General features: G+C 43.5%; 1 protein-coding gene across 2 annotated transcripts; it reads left to right on the forward strand.

Annotated features, from left to right (window-relative positions):
- Window positions 1-254: 254 nt before the first annotated feature.
- LOC119268802 (glutamate synthase 1 [NADH], chloroplastic) lies at window positions 255-11,388 on the forward strand. Of its 2 annotated transcripts, XM_037550506.1 has the most exons (23): window positions 255-443; window positions 1,026-1,392; window positions 1,482-1,601; window positions 1,684-1,797; window positions 1,888-2,040; window positions 2,115-2,215; window positions 2,443-2,539; window positions 2,983-3,092; window positions 3,182-3,285; window positions 3,383-3,562; window positions 3,642-3,985; window positions 4,096-4,160; window positions 4,240-4,709; window positions 5,027-5,881; window positions 6,588-6,742; window positions 6,861-7,022; window positions 7,294-8,823; window positions 8,992-9,210; window positions 9,345-9,619; window positions 9,726-10,031; window positions 10,147-10,414; window positions 10,519-10,773; window positions 10,868-11,388. In XM_037550506.1, the coding sequence occupies exons 2-23, from the start codon at window positions 1,054-1,056 to the stop codon at window positions 11,084-11,086; spliced, it is 6,441 nt and encodes a 2,146-aa protein (XP_037406403.1). In that variant the 5' UTR covers window positions 255-443; window positions 1,026-1,053; the 3' UTR covers window positions 11,087-11,388. The 2 variants fall into 2 exon arrangements, with proteins under 2 accessions (XP_037406403.1, XP_037406404.1); XM_037550507.1 differs by lacking the exons at window positions 255-443; window positions 1,026-1,392; window positions 1,482-1,601; ... (2 more) ...; window positions 2,115-2,215; window positions 2,443-2,539 and adding an exon at window positions 2,611-2,836.
- Window positions 11,389-16,049: the final 4,661 nt, after the last annotated feature.

A 16,049-nucleotide genomic window follows, 5' to 3' on the forward strand; every position in this document is an offset into this window, starting at 1 on the left:
ATACCGTCGGTTGGCAACGACCTGTAACAAAAGAGCAGGAGGAGGAGGCAGAAAACAATTGCTAAAACGAGATTTCGAGGGGCAGCACAAACACAGGGGCCGGAAATATAGTGGGTGTGTGGGGACGAGGGAGGGAGGGGTTGGCAGGCACGGCGGGCGGGCGAGCTCCGCCTCTATAAATGCAGGGCCGCGCATCGCCTTAAACGCCCCAAGAATCGGAGGAGAGGTCAGGCAGGGAGAGAGAGATAGAGGAGGGAGGCGCGCTCCCAATCCGCACGCACGCACGTACGAGTCCGCTCGCCCTTCCCCGTCGCTACCCGCCGGCCACCCGGCGAGGGACACGAGACCCGCGGCAGGCGGCGGCACTTGCGAGATCGCGCGCATCGGTCCCATCATCGTCCCCAGCCCAGCCCAGGCGGCTGAGAGCGCTATAAGACCGAGAGGTACCCGCCCGTCCTGCGTCCCTCCCAGCTCTTGCCACGACGAGAATCCGTAGGTGGCCTCGTGGATGGATAGGTAGATGGAAGCATAGGGAGAGAGAGCAACTAGTTTGGCTCTGCCCGCGCGCGCGCGCGTGCGTGCGTAGTAGGTGGCGCCCGTTTGCGCTTATTTTTATTATTCGATCTGCCGCCGGTGTTGGTTTCGATTCCGCGCCAGCCCGCGCGCGCGTGCGGTCTCTGAATCTTCCTCCCGTGTCCAGGAGGCGGCGGCGGAATCTCTCTGCGCGGCGCCGCGCGGCGGTTGGTAGATCTGTTCGTCTCTGGCCGGCCCCCGTCGCTGAGGCGTCTGGTCTGGTGATTATTTTTTCCCTCTCTGTTCCATCGCGCCCAGCGTGGCGCAGGCTGTTTGTTTCTCTTTGCTTTTGGTCGCGACATGTGGGGAAGGGGACAACTTTCAGCTTTCCGCTGTTGATTTTCTCTTGTTGTTTATTTCCACTGTTTTTCGGTTTGCTCCCTTGTAGTAGTAGGAGATTGGTTTATGCGCGCCCTCTAATGCTCGTCGCATGGTTGATTGTTGCATGACAGGTAATAGGCTGAGGCGTGGGGTGCAGCCATGCCGACGGCGCAGGGGATTGGTTTGAAGCACGCGGCGCCGACGGGCGTCGGCCGCAGGGCCCGGCGCAGCCACGCCGCGTCCGCGCATGGCCGCTCCGCGAGGCAGGCGCACGGCGCCATGTCTCTGGAGGGCGGCGGGTTCCTCGGCGGCGCGCACCGCATTGAGGAACGCGTCGCGCCATGCCCGCCTCGGGCCGCGGCGCGCGACGCAGAGTCGATACGGCCCATGTCTCTGCTACCCGAGAGCAGCATTGGGCTCTACAACCCGGCGTTCGAGCGTGACTCGTGCGGCGTTGGTTTCGTCGCCGAGCTGTCGGGCGTTGACAACCGGGCGACCGTGAGTTCTTTGCACCAAGGACACCGCTGCAGCTTCTCTCTTCCATCTACAGGGTTGAGATACTTATTTGGATGTGATTTACTTTACAGGTCGTCGATGCCATTCAGATGCTTGAAAGAATGGCACACCGAGGTGCCTGCGGCTGTGAGAAAAACACTGGTGATGGTGCCGGCATTCTCGTTGCTCTACCACACAACTTCTTCCGAGAGGTGAATCAACGAAAATTGCAAGCAAACTCAGTTTTCCCTGACAGAGTTATTCATCTTGGGTGTTGCTCTGCTATTGCCGCAGGTGACAAAGGATGCCGGTTTTGAGTTACCGCCACCAGGTGAGTATGCTGTTGGAATGGTCTTCCTGCCAACCGATGAGAAGCGTCGCGAGAGGAGCAAAACTGAGTTTACAAAGGTTGGTTGGTTGCTGTATAGACAATTAGACAGCGTGTGAGGCGAGTCTGCGATGATAAGCTTATGCCTTGGATTTTTTTTATTCATGCAGGTCGCGGAGTCGCTAGGACATTCGATACTTGGGTGGCGCCAGGTTCCCACTGACAATTCAGACTTGGGCCAAGCTGCTCTCGACACTGAACCAGCGATTGAACAGGTTTTCCTCACCAAGAGTCCAAACTCGAAGGCCGACTTCGAACAGCAGGTCCTCCATGAGTTTAATTTTCTCTCAACACATGTAATGAGCTTTCCTCTCAACTAACCCATCAATTATCACAGTTGTTTATCCTGAGGAGGCTTTCAATTGTATCTATCCGGGCCGCGCTGAATCTCAAGCGTGGAGGAGAGAGAGATTTCTACATGTGCTCTCTATCTTCAAGGTCCTTACTTCTTCTGAATTGCATTTTCACTACAAACTGATGAGGTTGAGATCAGGGAGCCCAATTAAGCTCCTGACTTTAATGGAATATTAACAACACAAAAATCAATATGAAAAACAATCTTAGACTATCTCTTAAACTTTAGAAATCTGTAATGTAAGGACATTACATTTTTACAGTATTCATGTGAGTAATTATTGTTAAATCTTCTTATTGTGGTTTTCCAGGACCATTGTCTACAAGGGCCAGCTTATGCCGTCTCAGCTTCAGGGGTACTACTATGCGGACATAGGTCATGAAAACTTCTCCAGTTATATGGCTCTGGTAAATACGAAACCTTGATCCTCTTACAAAAAAAGTCATGGTCATAGTCAGCGGACGGGAACCAATAATAGCAAGCCAGTTGTAAGATCAAGACTCGCTCCTGTGCAGACATCAAATTTGAGCTGTCTATTCATATGCTATTTCAGTCCTGCTTCGTGATGCCTTTAAGTGAAGTACTAGAAACTTCTCTTAGTTGATACCCGATAACCATGTTGCAGAGTCCAGCTGCAGTTCTGCCATGGCCGACTGCTTGCCGACTCTTCAGGATGTGACCGAAGAAATTGTGTTTGGTTTGAGGTAGCTTAGGGCTCCCAACTGTTTTGCATGAAATTATACGCAGCTGACGTATTTTTACAAAATTCGTTCTTCACAAGGAAGTTCTGTTTTGAATACCTGCAAAAGATGATTATAATATGATTTCTAAAAGTCATATCTTGAAACAGGTTCACTCAAGGTTCTCCACCAACACCTTCCCCAGCTGGGATCGTGCACAGCCAATGCGTGTCTTAGGCCACAATGGAGAGATCAATACTCTCAAAGGGAACAAAAACTGGTAATATTATTGTCAAATCTTTTCCTCTTTGCATTAACCATTTCTTGGCAGATGCAATTATCTCAATATGCACGTTGTATATATGGCAGGATGAAAGCTCGTGAGGGTCTCTTGGAGTGTGAGAAGCTTGGCCTATCACAGGATGCAATGTCAAAAATTCTTCCAATAGTGGATGCCACTTCTTCAGATTCAGGTCCGCAGTCTAATATGCAGCATGAATTCCACTTGGCAAATAAAAATTCATCTCGGTTTTGCGAGTTACTAAGTGTGAAAAAACATGTGAATTCTAGGTGCATTTGATGGTGTTCTGGAGCTCCTTATCCGTGGTGGAAGAAGCCTGCCAGAAGCTGTGATGATGATGATCCCTGAGGCGTGGCAGAATGATGTAAACATGGAACCTGATAAGAAAGCTCTGTACGAGTTCTTGTCAGCCCTTATGGAGCCTTGGGATGGACCTGCTCTCATATCTTGTAAAAAACTTAAACCCGTTTCTTTTTTCTGATCATACTTCTAACTGATTACTTAAGCTAACATGGGTACAACCTGTAGTTACCGATGGCCGCTACCTTGGAGCTACCCTGGATCGCAATGGCCTTAGGCCTGGTCGATTTTATGTGACCCACAGTGGACGTGTGGTCATGGGTAGTGAAGTTGGTGTTGTGGATATTCCTGCCCAAGATGTGTTGAGGAAGGGTCGGCTCAACCCTGGAATGATGTTACTCGTTGACTTCGACAACCATACTGTAGTAGATGATGAAGCACTCAAGGCACAGTACTCTAAAGCTCACCCGTATGGAGAATGGCTCAAGCGACAAAAGATGTACCTCAAAGACATTGTAGAATCTGTCCCAGAAACTGACAGAGTTGCTCCAAGCATTTCTGGTTCTATTACGGTAAGTACTTACGTGGTCCAACTTCCTCATTCACTGGGTAGTTTGGTGATGAAAATTGGTAAACCATAAGTAACATGGTGATTTTAATATTCTTTTACAATTTGGTGTAGCAAACAAATGAGAACAAGGAATGTGTAGGCATCAATGCAATTGTGACTCCACTAAAGGCGTTTGGGTAAGCAAGGATTGAACATTGTCAACTATCACTCATGTTTCAATTTCTGCTGGCTAATGATCCAACCGATTAACTACAGGTACACATTGGAAGCCCTAGAAATGTTGCTGCTGCCAATGGCGAAAGATGGAGTGGAAGCTCTTGGATCAATGGGAAATGATGCACCCCTAGCAGTGATGTCAAACAGAGAGAAGCTGACTTTTGAGTACTTCAAGCAGATGTTTGCACAAGTAACAAACCCTCCAATCGATCCAATTAGGGAGAAGATTGTTACATCTATGGAATGTATGATTGGGCCAGAAGGAGATTTGCTGGAAATAACCGAAAAGCAATGCAACCGCCTTGCACTTAAAGGTCCTTTGGTGTCAATGGATGAAATGGAATCTATCAAGAAGATGAACTACCGTGGTTGGCGCAGCAAGGTGCTCGACATAACTTATCCGAAGAATTCTGGAAGGAAGGGCTTGGAAGAAACTTTGGATAGAATTTGTGCTGAAGCCCGGGAAGCTATACGTGAGGGATACAAAATTTTAGTTCTTTCAGACAGAGGTCAGTGACTTATTCACTTTATACTTGCATCCCATTGTTTGATGGTACAAATTACTCATAAGTTGACAAAAAATTCTAGCAGATGGGTCAGGTGTGCACAATTTATTATCGTTAGCTTCCAGCAAACATATCACATCACCATATAGTAACTTAAATATGATCATAATTTTGTTTGATAGTCAATTGTTTCCAGTGTAATGTGTTGTATGAAGGACATTCTTACTTTGTCACCTTGGACATAACTGGAATGTATATTAAGTTTATTATGCAACTCAATATCTTCCAATACTGAAATTTGTTGTATTTTCTTGATTCAGGATTTTCTTCAGATCGTGTTGCTGTCAGTTCCCTCTTAGCAGTTGGAGCAGTACATCAACACCTTGTTGCAAATCTTGAGAGGACACGTGTAGGATTATTGGTTGAGTCTGCTGAACCTCGTGAAGTGCACCATTTCTGTACACTCGTTGGATTTGGTGCAGATGCTATATGCCCTTATTTGGCCATTGAAGCAATTTGGTGCTTGCAGACTGATGGGAAGATTCCTCCTACCGACTCAAAGGAGGAACTTGTCGAAAAATACTTTTATGCTTCCATCTATGGAATGATGAAGGTTCTTGCAAAGATGGGAATATCCACCCTTGCATCTTACAAAGGGGCACAGATTTTTGAAGCTCTTGGACTTTCTTCTGAAGTGATTCACAAGTGTTTTGAAGGCACTCCTAGCAGAATTGAGGGTGCAACGTTCGAAATGCTTGCACGTGATGCTCTCCGTCTTCACGAGTTGGCCTTCCCATCAAGAACACCTCCGCCTGGCAGTGCAGATGCAAAAGCCCTTCCCAATCCAGGGGATTACCACTGGAGGAAAAATGGTGAAGTCCACCTAAATGATCCTCTTGCAATGGGAAAATTACAAGAAGCAGCTAAAGTAAACAGCCGGGAAGCATACAAAGAATATTCTAAGCGAATTCAAGAGCTTAACAAGGCGTGCAATCTGCGTGGTATGCTGAAATTTATAGATAGCACTAGCAAGATTTCTTTGGATGAGGTTGAACCTGCAAGTGAGATAGTGAAACGCTTTTGTACTGGAGCAATGAGTTATGGTTCTATTTCGTTGGAGGCACATACTGCCCTTGCCGTGGCCATGAACAAACTGGGAGGCAAATCTAACACAGGTATTTCATGCATATGTGACATTTAGCCTTTGGCTGGTTGTTACCCTTGTGATGACCATCTTGTAGTAGCTTCACTCGCACATCAACTCTAGCCTTGTTGCATAACATATTTTTTCTTATTTTTGCCCTAGTAGTGTGGTGTCTATGTTTCTACTGTTTAAATATGCCCTCGGAAGTCAGTACTTTATACATGACCATGTCTAGAAATGCACTACTTATTTTGATGCTATCAGATGAAAACTATACTCTCATATTTACTCGTGGACATACTTGTATATACTGCACCTAATGCGCTAAGCTTTTCATCTTCCTGTCGATGTTGAATGCACCTCTGGGAACAAATTATCCCAGTTCATAGTAGCAAGAGTTAACTTCTAAGCTTTTCATCTTCCTGTTGATGTTGAATGCACTTCTGGGAACAAATTATTCCAGTTCATAGCAAGAGTTAACTTCTAACCTTTTATTTATCTGTGGATGTTGAAAATGCACTTCTGGTAGCAAATTATCCTAATTCCTAGCAAGATTTAACTTCTGCTTGCGCAGAAACCTGCAGACAGCTTGCACGCACTGTTCTTCTTTGGAACCCTTTGATTTGTTTGTATTATATATATATTTTCTGCCTAAACAGTTAATATTATATATCGCCAAATCTTTGTACTTATTTTCACTCATAAACTAAACTCATTTTACCCATCTGCTAATTTAGGGGAGGGAGGGGAGCAGCCTTCTCGTATGGAACCTCTTCCTGATGGTTCGATGAATCCAAAACGAAGTGCAATCAAGCAAGTTGCCAGTGGACGATTTGGAGTTTCCAGCTATTATCTGACTAATGCAGATGAGCTGCAGATAAAAATGGCTCAGGTACTTGACAATGTTGTGCATTGTGCAATCACTGGAATGATCTCAGTTTATAGAAAGCAACTGTATTCAATGTCATGTGGTTGGCATTTATTCTTTTTTTTGTATCTTATATGTATAGGGTGCTAAGCCTGGTGAGGGGGGTGAGCTTCCAGGTCACAAGGTTATCGGTGACATTGCAGTTACCAGACATTCTACAGCTGGTGTTGGGCTTATTAGTCCACCTCCTCACCATGATATATATTCTATCGAGGATCTTGCACAGCTTATCCACGACCTTAAGGTACATTACCTGATGCTCTTCTATAGCCAAGGCATCTGCCTATTTATGTATGGTTGTTAGTTGCTACTTCTAGATTATAGGAGTATTGGTTATCTAAAGCACTGATGGTCTAACCCTCTTGAGAAGCTAGAATCACTTGCTAAACTGGTATAATGGATCCTGCACATATGCATGTGTCTCCATTTGGGGGTTTACCCTCCTTTCTGAAAAACTCATTTTGCAAATGTTACCTGCTGATGTAGTGATATTCATGCCTGTCTTCTCTCTGTAGAACTCAAATCCTCAAGCTCGAATCAGCGTGAAGCTAGTGTCTGAGGCTGGTGTCGGAGTTGTAGCTAGCGGTGTTGTAAAAGGACACGCAGACCATGTTCTTATTTCTGGCCATGACGGTGGCACCGGTGCATCAAGATGGACAGGTATCAAGAATGCTGGACTTCCATGGGAACTAGGATTGGCCGAAACACATCAAACTTTAGTGGCAAATGGGCTTCGTGGTCGAGCTGTCCTACAAACAGATGGCCAGTTAAAAACTGGTAGAGATGTTGCTGTGGCGTGCTTACTTGGTGCAGAGGAATTTGGTTTCAGCACTGCTCCACTGATCACACTTGGCTGCATTATGATGCGGAAGTGTCATACCAATACTTGCCCTGTTGGTATAGCCACTCAAGATCCAGTGCTCCGAGAAAAATTTGCTGGAGAGCCAGAGCATGTCATTAACTTTTTCTTCATGCTTGCTGAGGAGCTAAGAGAAATTATGGCTCAGCTTGGCCTCCGTACAATTAATGAAATGGTTGGACGCTCTGATATGCTTGAAGTTGATCCAGAAGTAGTTAAGAGCAATGAGAAACTTGAGAATATTGATCTCTCATTGATCTTAAAACCAGCTGCAGAGATTCGTCCTGGGGCTGCTCAGTACTGTGTTGAAAAGCAAGACCATGGCCTTGACATGGCTTTGGATAACAAACTTATAGCTTTATCAAGGGCTGCACTTGAAAAGGAAGTTTGTGTTTTCATTGAGACTCCAATCAAGAACACTAATCGGGCAGTAGGCACTACACTTAGCCATGAAGTCACAAAACGTTATCACATGAAGGGATTAGATCCTGGAACCATTCATGTGAAACTCACTGGAAGTGCTGGTCAGAGTTTTGGTGCTTTTCTCTGTCCTGGAATAACCCTTGAGCTTGAAGGAGACAGCAATGATTACGTTGGCAAAGGATTATCTGGTGGAAAGATTGTTGTGTACCCACCCAGGAACAGTACATTTAGTGCAGAAGACAATATTGTCATTGGTAATGTGGCCCTGTATGGTGCTACCAAGGGAGAAGCATATTTCAATGGAATGGCAGCAGAAAGGTTTTGTGTTCGTAATTCTGGTGCTCGAACAGTGGTTGAAGGAATTGGTGATCATGGATGCGAGTACATGACAGGGGGTACTGTAGTCATCCTTGGTAAAACAGGAAGAAATTTTGCTGCTGGGATGAGTGGAGGTATCGCTTATGTTTATGATGTTGATGGGACATTCAGTGCCCGCTGTAACAATGAGTTGGTTGATCTATATCATGTGGAGGAAGAGGATGATGTAACCACTTTGAAAATGATGATAGAGCAACATCGACTTCACACAGAGAGTGTCCTGGCCAAAGACATACTCTCTAAATTTGACACTCTTCTTCCAAAATTTGTAAAAGTATATCCAAGGGATTATAAGAGGGTTCTAGAAGAAATGAAGGCAGAAAAAGCTGCAGCTAGGCCTACAAAGGAACCTAAGGTGGCAAATGGTGTTTCTGTGACAACTAAGGTAATATATGATTTAAGTAATAATTCTTCTGCATACCTTTTTAATCTGAATTTATAGTAGAGATAGTGTTCTCCATTTAAGTTTATCCATCAGAAATTGCAGTGATACACATTGCCACTACTGTGTGAACTTCTATTTTTGCCTAATTAGATTAACTTTGATCTACAGAAAATACAAACAGAGAAGTCATCCAGCCGACCAACACGTGTTGCCAACGCCAAAAAGTACCGGGGTTTTGTAACATATGAGCGAGAGGGTGTTTCTTACCGTGATCCAATTGAGCGTGTTAAAGATTGGAACGAGGTTGCCATTGAATCAGTTCCAGGGCCACTGTTAAACACACAGTCTGCTCGTTGTATGGATTGTGGCACTCCTTTCTGTCATCAGGTGACGCTGAGTTTATCTTTTCTATTTAACATTGATGATTGTAGTTGGATTTATTGTGGGGTTAAGGATTGATATGTTTAGTCATTGACTACATATGACATTGAGATGCTAAGATTTCATGATTATTTGTACAGGAAAGCTCAGGTGCTGGCTGTCCTCTTGGAAATAAGATCCCAGAGTTCAATGAATTAGTTCACCAGAATAGATGGCGTGAAGCATTGGATCGCCTACTAGAGACAAACAACTTCCCTGAATTTACTGGACGTGTGTGCCCTGCTCCCTGTGAGGGTTCTTGTGTTCTTGGCATTATTGAGAACCCAGTATCAATCAAAAGCATAGAATGCTCAATTATAGACAAAGGTTTTGAAGAGGGATGGGTGGTACCACGACCACCACTTCAAAGAACAGGGTATGTCTTTTTTACCATCTAGTTCGGCTTATTTCCTTATTTATTTACTTTTGTTTCATAGTAACATTTGAGTTACACTTTCTGATATAAACTGTTCCTTTCGCAGAAAGAAAATCGCTATAGTTGGCAGTGGTCCTGCTGGTTTGGCTGCCGCTGATCAACTAAATAAAATGGGCCATTTTGTAACTGTATTTGAACGTTCGGATCGTATAGGAGGTCTTATGATGTATGGAGTACCAAACATGAAGACAGACAAGATTGGTGTTGTTCAACGTCGTGTCAATTTAATGGCCGAAGAGGGTGTAACATTTGTGGTGAATGCTAATGTTGGGAGTGATCCTTTGTACTCAATTGAACGTCTCCGTTCTGAGAACAATGCAGTTATTTTGGCTTGTGGAGCTACAAAACCAAGGTAACTAATTGGAACGAGGATTTTTTTTCTAGTTTACTCCAAGAGTAGCAACGATCTCAAAAGAACTGACATTATATCTTTTGATGCTAACATCATGTGGGATATTCTTGAACAGGGACCTCAGTATTCCTGGCCGTGAGCTAGCTGGAGTTCATTTTGCCATGGAATTTCTCCACGCAAATACCAAAAGCTTGCTTGATAGCAACTTGGAGGACGGAAGATACATATCTGCCCAGGGTAAGAAGGTGGTGGTCATTGGTGGTGGAGACACAGGCACAGATTGCATTGGTACGTCTGTTAGGCATGGTTGCAGCAGCATTGTAAATCTGGAGCTTCTCACCAAGCCACCAAGCAAGAGAGCTGCTGACAACCCCTGGCCCCAGGTAAATGCAAAAAAAACTGGATATTGCCTTGCACATGTGAATTTGGCCATTCCATTTCCAGCTTGGAATAAGTTCTTATGTCAACATTCTGTTTTTGCATGCAGTGGCCTAGAGTCTTCCGAGTGGACTACGGGCACCAGGAAGCATCTACCAAGTTTGGAAATGATCCAAGAACTTACGAAGTCTTAACCAAGCGTTTCATTGGTGATGAAAATGGAAAATTGAAGGCCCTTGAGGTGGTGCGCGTGAAGTGGGAGAAAGTAGATGGAAGATTCCAATTCAAGGAGATTGAAGGATCACAAGAGATCATCGAGGCAGACCTTGTCCTCCTTGCCATGGGATTCCTGGGCCCTGAAGAGGTTAGTTATGCAGACTCTGAACTACTGTTAACGCCTGAGTTTTATCTTGATGATAAATGTGGGACAACCAACTCACCGTTTTATTTCTCTGCAGAACATCGCTGACAAACTGGGTTTAGAGAAAGACAACCGTTCCAACTTCAAAGCTCAATTCGGACACTTTGGGACCAGTGTGGATGGCGTTTTTGCTGCTGGGGATTGCAGACGCGGGCAATCGCTGGTTGTTTGGGCCATCACTGAAGGGCGTGAAGCTGCTGCTGCAGTAGATAAGTACTTGTCAAGGGATGAACAAAATGTCGCAGGCCTTACATAGGTTTGTGGTGCTGAATTCATAGCAACGTAATTTAGGATGGGTGATTTTATCCATTGATGATGATAGCAAATTGTGCTAAGGCTTGGGCTCAATAGGGAAAGAAAGAGAGAGAGAGCCCTTTTATACTTGGGATAGGCATACAATTGGAAATTTTGGTTGGCTATTGTTTGTTGGTTCATTGTCTAGCTATAATGTTTTGCTTCGCTGCCTAAATGCGGTTTTGTAGCCTGAATAATGTACAGTATTTTTGGTTGCTCAATGGTTGTAAAGTCGTCTGGGTAATATGGACTAGTACTTTTATTTTTTGTGTGCACTCGTGACATGGGAACCCCAATAGTTGGCGATCATCTCTGGGAGGAACCTGGGCGAATGATAACTCCTCCCAACGAGGAGCGGTCGAGCGAACCCTCGTGTTTCCTTTTGGGCATCAGCTACATCGGTTGTTCACGCGTACACTCAGCAGGCACATGAAGCGCCAATGAAAAAAGAGAGGTAGGCTCTTTTTTAAAAAATGCCATGGAAAAATAAAAAATTCCGATGCATAAAAGGGCGAGAAACAAAATTTGCGAGTGCAATGCTACTACTTTATAAAACTGCCATTCTCTAATTTGTGAAACAACATACTTGGTCTGATGACACCTTCATCTGAAAAACATGTTTTATCTAGACAAGTCAAATAAAATTGCCATGGTCCAAAGATAAAAAAAAGTTGTAAAAGCCAAATTTGCCAAGAGTCTAATTAATAAAATTGCCATATTCTAATTAATAAAATTTTCATGGTGTAAATAATAAAATTATCATTGTCTAATTAATAAATTTGTTAAGGTCTAATTAATAAAATTGCTATGGCATGAATAATAAAACTACCATGGTGTAATTAATAAAATTGCATGGTATAACTGAAAAAATTGCCATGATCTAAAATAGTGAAGTTTCCATGCTACCTACAAAAACTACCATGGTCTAAATAATAAATTGTCATGGTACCTACAATAGAACTACCGTGGTGTAATTAAATAAAAATTGTTGTGGACTAACTGAATTGTTGTCTGAATAATAAAATTGCCATGCTATAATAAAAATGCACGAGGAAGATTTGGAATTTTTCTCCTCTAAAAATATGGCAACTTTGGGATTTGTAATGGGCTCATGCCAAAAAAATATGAAAATGCACATGGCAAGTTTTTTGTTCTTCAAAAAATATGGCAACTTTTTGGACTGTGAAACGGGAACATGGCAAAAATTGGGATTTTTTGTTCTTTCAAAAGAACGATTTAAAAAAACCAGATTTTTTCGCTTGAAATTTTCAAAGTGAAAAATCGAATTCAAAACATTTTAGCTTCAAAACCATATAGCAAGTTTGACCACATTGGTTCACAACCATTTGTTCACGAGATCAAGCCACCACCCACACAACTTTGCCATTCTAAAACTGACATGGCAGCAGCCTTGTGCCGCGATTTATGCGAGGATACCGAGCAACAATCAACATGTTCGTTGCGAGAGCTTTCCCAGCTAACGTTCATTGGTTACCATTTTCGTAACTTAAACCTTTATTCTACTTTAAAAAGAAAAACCAATCTCGATTGCTTTTTGTTATACTGCTTGCTTATCTGATGTTTCTATGGTCTGCAGTGCACAAAGTGAAACCTCAATTTGTTTGCAAGGACCACGCTTGGTCATCTTCCGTGTGAAACTTCTGGGGAAGTTGCTCGTGCGAGCAAATATACAGAACATTGTATCAAAAACCGAAGAAGAACCAACACAACAAGCAGTAGATCCGCCGGTCTCTCAATTGATAAAAATGCGAAATTGCATGCTCTATCCGACACATAGTTATCAAACCAAGAGCATAAACGAAAAGAAATTGAAAACAAGAGAATTTAAAACTCCTTTTCTTTAATTTTACTAGCAATTCTCCTTCGTAGATTACTTTATTACCATGTTAATAACCGCGCGGTACATGTGATGGCTCATTTTGATGCACAAATGGATATATGATGTTGGATGCTGCCAAACACTTGCTGCCTAGTGCAATCTAGCAGCAACCCTCTTTTGGTAACAACCCACGTGGGTGCCTCTCCTGCATGCCTAAAGCTTATCCCTCCTCAACTGTTACCACGGTAAGTGCTTCTTCTCCCCACACGAACCGCTTGGCTCTGTTCGAGACGACAGAGGTGGCAGTTCCTGCCCTTTCTTTGAACGTCAGTGAGGCGAAGATCTCCATCCCTCTCCGTCCGCTGCTCCGACGACTGGTGGAGAGGGGTGAGCTCGCGTTTCTTTCCCTGTTGTTACACCGATTTAGGGCTTCATCTTCGTCTAGTAGTGCTAGTTTGGTAACATTGGTGTTGCGTCGAATAAGGTGGTCTCGGCCTCTTCCTCACCACGGCGACGTCCTTCCGGCGACGCCGCTAAGCCGATGGTCTCGTCTTCTTGCATTTCGTTTAGACTGGTAGGCCTTATGTTTCTTGTGTCTAGTAGTTGTCGCCTCTTATGGCGGTGCCGACAAGTGGAATATATTGATGCTCGTATAAGGTTGGTAGCCCGATGACTGCAGATTTGGCATTCTTCTCCAGCAACATCGGTGGAATGCGTCAGATTTAGATCCAGGTTGGCGTGGGGAACATCCTCGGTCGGCACACCACATCATCAAGGGTTTGTTCTACAGTTCTGGTCTTCGGCTCACAACGCGTACAAGGCTATGACGCTGGCCTGGATTTTGGTTTGATTGTGCTCTGCCTCTTCCCCCAGTGTGCGTCTCAGCGGCGCCGGTGGTTGGCCGTAATTTCAAATTTGTTTGTTTAAGGACTCCAATATACTTATTTGTGATATTCTTTTGTGTGGTGTTCTTTTTGCAAAGGAAAATTTACATGTCTCGATCTTTCTGGTAGTTTTCGCATGTATGTGTGCAATTGTACTCTATTTTATTTGACTAATATAATATGTGCACTTCAAAAAGAAAAAGCGGTTACCATGTTTGGTCAAAAAACTTGGCCCCAATACAAAAGCGACCCTCGTCGGCCACCGTCTTTGCCTTTCTTGGACTTGTCTTTCCTCTTGAACTAGGTGGTCTTTAATACGTCTCAGATATATATACTTTTCCAAGCACTTTTCTCTTGTTTTGAACTCTAATTTGCATGATTTGGATGGAACTAACCCATACGGACGTTGTTTTTAGCAAAACTACGTTGGTGTTATTTTTGTGCAGAAATAAAAGTTCTCAGAATTGGCTGAAAATTTATAGAGATTTTTTTTCCTGAAATTACTAAAAAATACCCGCGAAAAGATCTACTGGAGGCGGGCCACCACAGATCCACAAGCTCAGGTGGCGCACCCCTCGAGCCTCCGTTTTCCCTACCTCGGGTCCTATAAGTTCCGTCTCGCGGAGAAAAAAACCCAGAGAGAAAGTTTCATGACGTTTTACGATACGGAGCCGCCGCCACCTCCCGTTCTTCATCGGGAGGGCTGATCTGGAGTCCATTCGGGGCTCCGGAGAGGGGGATTCGTCGCCATCGTCATCAACAATCCTTCTTCATCAGCAATTCCATGATGCTCACCACCGGGAGTGAGAAATTCCTTCGTAGGCTTAATGGACGGTGATGGAGTTGGATGAGATTTCTCATGTAATCGAGTCAATTTGTTAGGGCTTGATCCCTAGTATCCATTATGTTCCGAGATTGATGTTGCTATGACTTTTCCATGCTTAATGCTTGTCACTAGGGCCCTGAGTGCCATGATTTCAGATATGAACACTTTATGTTTCCATGAATATATTTGAGTTGTTGATCCTACCGCTAGTTATATGCACTTGTTATATATTGTTCTTAACCATAGACCCCACGGTGACAATAATTGGAACACTCTCCGGGGATGACTGTAATTCGAGGAGTTCATGTGTTCACCATGTGTTAATGCTTTGATCATGTTCTCTATTAAAAGGAAGCCTTAATATCCCTTAGATTTCCTTATGGACCCCGCTGCCACGGGAGGATAGGACAAAAGATGTCATGCAAGTTCTTATTACAAGCATGTATGAATATATACGGAATACATGCCTACATTGAATTGATGATTGAAGCTATTGTGTATCGCTCTAGGTTGTGATTGTTACATGATGAATGTCATCCATAGAAATATCCATCGCCGATCCAATGTCTATGCTTTTCTCATATTGTCTTTGCTAAGTTACTACTGTTGTTGTTGTTGCTGCTATTACAACCGCTACAAAACTGCTACTGTTACTGCTATTACTTCTACTATTACCGCTATTATCAAAACTATCAAACTACTATGCTACTAAACACTTTGTTGCAGAGAAACAACTTTCTAGGTGTGTTTGAATTGACAACTCAACTCCTATGGCTTATAAATATTCTTTGGCTCCCCTTGTGTCGAATCAGTAAATTGGGTGAAATACTACCCTCGAAGACTGTCACGATCCCCTATACTTATGGGTTATCAAGACCTTTTTTGCCACGGTTGCGGGGCGCATAGCTCTATTTATTAAGTTCACTTGGGAGTTGAATATCTGTTTATTACTATGAAGAATCTGAAGTACTCTAAGATGAAGATCGTACCCTCTAATATGAGGGGAGGTAAGGAACTACGATCTAGCTCTGCACTTGATTCACCTTTTGTTTTAAGTCGACTTGTGACACCACCACTTGCTATCCAGTCTGATATGTCACAAGTAATAGACACTCTTTCTGCTATTGATGATACTCATTATGATGCTACTACTCTACTTGATGAAACTATGCCACTTGGTGAATTTCTTGATGAACAAATTGCTAAAGCTTAAGAATTTGAAAATGATGAAACTAATGAAGATTATGATTCACCTGTTACACCTAGCACTCCTACTAGAACTAAAATGCTTGATATACCTGAGGATTATGTTATGTATGGTGAGATTGCTAAGAAATTTCTTGGTTGTAAGGATAGATATGACCTTAAGAAACAA

Source organism: Triticum dicoccoides, chromosome 3A (genome assembly GCF_002162155.2).
Source record: "Triticum dicoccoides isolate Atlit2015 ecotype Zavitan chromosome 3A, WEW_v2.0, whole genome shotgun sequence".
Lineage (NCBI taxonomy): Eukaryota > Viridiplantae > Streptophyta > Magnoliopsida > Poales > Poaceae > Triticum > Triticum dicoccoides.

What these genes read in the sequence shown, in the direction of transcription:
- LOC119268802 (XM_037550506.1), top strand. Translation starts at nt 1,054, where the DNA reads ATGCCGACGGCGCAGGGGATTGGTTTGAAGCACGCGGCGCCGACGGGC. An exon ending in GCATTTCTGGTTCTATTACG is followed by an intron (nt 3,986 to 4,095) that starts GTAAGTACTTAC and finishes AATTTGGTGTAG; the next exon opens with CAAACAAATGAGAACAAGGA. An exon ending in GCACTCCTTTCTGTCATCAG is followed by an intron (nt 9,211 to 9,344) that starts GTGACGCTGAGT and finishes TTATTTGTACAG; the next exon opens with GAAAGCTCAGGTGCTGGCTG.